The 3,407-nt window shown below is 44.8% G+C and overlaps 1 protein-coding gene across 1 annotated transcript; it reads left to right on the top strand.

Annotated features, from left to right (window-relative positions):
• Positions 1–445: 445 nt before the first annotated feature.
• Positions 446–1,893, top strand: LOC133904385 (luminal-binding protein 5-like). Its single transcript, XM_062345854.1, has 2 exons — positions 446–823; positions 917–1,893. Exons 1-2 carry the CDS (start codon positions 471–473, stop codon positions 1,851–1,853), a joined length of 1,290 nt encoding a protein of 429 aa, XP_062201838.1. The 5' UTR covers positions 446–470; the 3' UTR covers positions 1,854–1,893.
• Positions 1,894–3,407: the final 1,514 nt, after the last annotated feature.

The following is a 3,407-nucleotide window of genomic DNA, read 5'->3' as shown; positions in this document are numbered from 1 at the left end:
CATATGTGATGTACGCTTTCTGCTTGACCGGTATTGGTTATATCCGACTCGTCATGTATTAGATCTGTATTTATCATCGAGATTATTCGTATCTGTATCTAAATTTTGCATTATCTGTGTATGTCTAACTTGGACTCTAACAAAAAAAAAAAATAGGATATGATATATAATCAGCGATATCTGTTCGTATTTAATTCGATTACATCCTACAGCTAACGGCGTGACCTAAAAAAATGGAAAATAACACGCAGCTAACAGGCGGGGTTGGCGTTTTAGCGATTTCGTCGGTCACCTGGCCCCCAGATCCGAGGGCCACACGAGTTGGGTTATCCTAACCTACCCAGCTTCGTACTCGGCATAGCCCACATGCGCTGCCTATAATAATCTATATAACCGAGACAAAGGAACGAGCGAAGAGAAGCATACCACGCCATTGCCGTTGGGTGTCTCCCATCCCATCTCTTGTTCCAATGGCTGCTGGCGATCGCCGCGTCGCGGCAACTCTTCGAATCTTCGTTTGCCTGCTTGCCGTGGCGTCCGGGTTCCAAATTCCCGACTATGACCCGAGTATGATCGCGGACAGCACCCCCAATCAGTTTAGGTACCCGCCCGGAGAAGTGATCGTCATCGATCTGGGCAACACCAACTCTTGCGTCGCCGGCTATGTCCCCGGCGAGACCGAGACCATGTTGCAGTTCTGCATCCCCTCCTGGGTCGCCTTCACCGACGACGGTGCTGCCCTCGTCGGCGAGGCCGCCAAAAATCACGCCGGGCCAGATCCTGAGGCCACGATCTTCGGTTTCAAACGCTTGTTCGGGCTAAGGTAAAGATGTTGTTGTCGATTACTTTACTAAAACTATAGATACCAGTCAGATTAGGTGATAGTTGATGCTAAATATCATCAATCTGTTGATAGACGAGACAACGAATACGAGGACATCGTGCAGAGACTCATGGAGCGCGTGCCATGCAAGATCGGTGCAAGAAACGTCGTCAGTCCAAGCAACCAAGTCAAGGCCAAGGACGGTGTGGTCAAGCAGCTCGAAGTCAGGAAGATCGCATCCATGGTGGTTGCCGAGCTGAAGGAGAAGGCCGAGGAGCACCTCGGCCGTAAGGTCCATTATGCCGTCATGACCGTTCCGCAGCATTTCACTGAGGTGTCCACGTGGGAGGCCATCGGCGCCGGCGAGATTGCGGGACTAGAAATAGTGAGCACGGTCTTGGAGCCTATTGCAGCCGCCGTGGCTTACGGCCTCCGCGGGAAGCTGCGCGAGGGCGGCAATGCGCTTGTCCTCCGTGTCGGCGGCGGCACCTCCGACGCAAGCGTCGTGACGCTCATCGATGGCAATTTTGAAGTCTTTGGATATTGGGATGATCCTTTCCTTGGCGGAGATGATTTTGATCAAAGGATCGTGGACTACTTTGCCAAGCTGATCAAGACGAAGCACGGCAAGGACATCAGTGAGGACAGGGTTGCTCTAGGAAAACTGAGGACGGCATGTGAGCATGCCAAGAAGGTGTTGAGCAACCAAGATCATGCCCAAGTGAGCGTTGAGTCTTTGTTCGATGGCGTGGATTTCTCCGAGCCGCTCTCGCGGTCGAAGTTTGAGGAATTGAATGATGATATGTTCTGCAAAGTCATCGCATTGGTAGAGAGAGCCATGGTAGGAGCTGAACTGGAGAGGAGCAAGAACTCGGTCGATGAGATTGTTCTTGTTGGTGGTAGCACCATGATCCCAAAGATTCAGAAACTCGTCAAGAACTACTTTGGTGGGAAGGAGCCAAACATAATGGTGAAACCAGATGAATCAATTGCTCTTGGAGCCGCAATTATTGGCCATTCTTCGGATTGATTTTACTACGGTTGAGGTTTTGCTGTGAGGGTTAGATCAATGTAATGAACTTGTCAGGCCAGGTGGGATACACTTCACTGTACGTACATGGTATAATCTCAGGTAGCATGATATTCTCTATACATTAGCAATTGGCGTAACGTACAATGAACTCAGGTTGCTACTTGAGCTACATTGTCCTTGTGGGCTTAAAGCATATAGTCTTGCGGTATGATGTCGCTTGTGTTGAGCAATGAGCAGTAGAAAACATATTTTTTTTCAAGGGCAAGAGCTATTCCAATTATTCCAAATCATCAAGAGTAGGAAAACATAGAGCACAAAGGAAAGGTCTTATTGAGGAATCACCATGAAACAGCAACTACTACAGTAGAAAAGGTACTGCAGCAAATATGAAGCTAAGGGATCCTGCAGAGGATAAATCCAACTACAAAAGCCTTCTTACGACCACAGAAAAGGTCATCACCGCCGGTTTAAAAATTATATCTTTGTGATAGCTTTTTTGGCAGTTTAACCTTTAACTAGTTGCATGAAATGTTCTTGAGCCATCCCATTAGCTCTAGGCAGTTGTAATAGGGTACAAGCCTGTGTAACGTCGCCTTTGAAGAGGAATTACCACAGATTTAGATCAATGTACATGTTTAAACTACGACTAGATGTCTACTTACCATAGTCCATTATCGATACTAGGATAAATAACTATTTAAATTGTATTGCTGATAGTTATTTTACTTGAATGTTTTGCCAGATCAATGGATACATTGCTCGATAGGCCGACGATTAGTATAAAACTATCATATTCGAATACGCTAAGGTTTTCCGTTATTCTAGAGATATATCTTTATCTCCGAAAAGGAAATTCTTAGATGTATAAAAATTACCCACAGATACTCAGGATATCTCGTAAATAAGAAAGTTTATCTCCAAGAACGGGAAGAGACGACTTAAAGGACGTATGATAACCCCCTATATATACGGGGCCAGGGAACCCTACAAAGGACAAGTCATTAGAAGACACAACACGCCATTGAAGCATGCAGAAGCTCTGACTCTCCAATGTCTTCTACTCTTTAGATCTATACTAACGTCTCCATGACTACACGCAAGAGAGCCACCCGATTAGGTTTAGATTCATCTAGGCTATCCACACCCTCCTTTTAACAGTCTCAGACACTACCTCAGAATGAATTATTACAGATGAATTTTAAACCCTATCACAGATGATTATAGTTTCTATCTCTACAAAAGTGTTCATGATATCGACCTTGTTATAGACGATTTCAGAACCATCTGCAATAGAGTTACACACAGACGAATTTTCTGTAAAACCGTCAGTGCGTAATAAGGATCATATACGGGTTTTGTTGAAACCTGACTATGAGTAGTTAGAGTCACATACGGGTTTTATTTAAACTTGTCTGTATTAATCGTCATAGATAGTGTTTTTTTAAATCGTATGTACGACTCTTTCCCCCTGTAAGCAAATTTTCTTCCTAACTTCCCTCATGATATGGCATATACATTTTATGATTCACAAATTAAATAACACATTGACAT

Source organism: Phragmites australis, chromosome 22, assembly GCF_958298935.1.
Source record: "Phragmites australis chromosome 22, lpPhrAust1.1, whole genome shotgun sequence".
Taxonomy (NCBI): domain Eukaryota; kingdom Viridiplantae; phylum Streptophyta; class Magnoliopsida; order Poales; family Poaceae; genus Phragmites; species Phragmites australis.
Note: the sequence above shows the minus strand (reverse complement) of the source record. Positions and strands in the feature narration are given on the sequence as shown.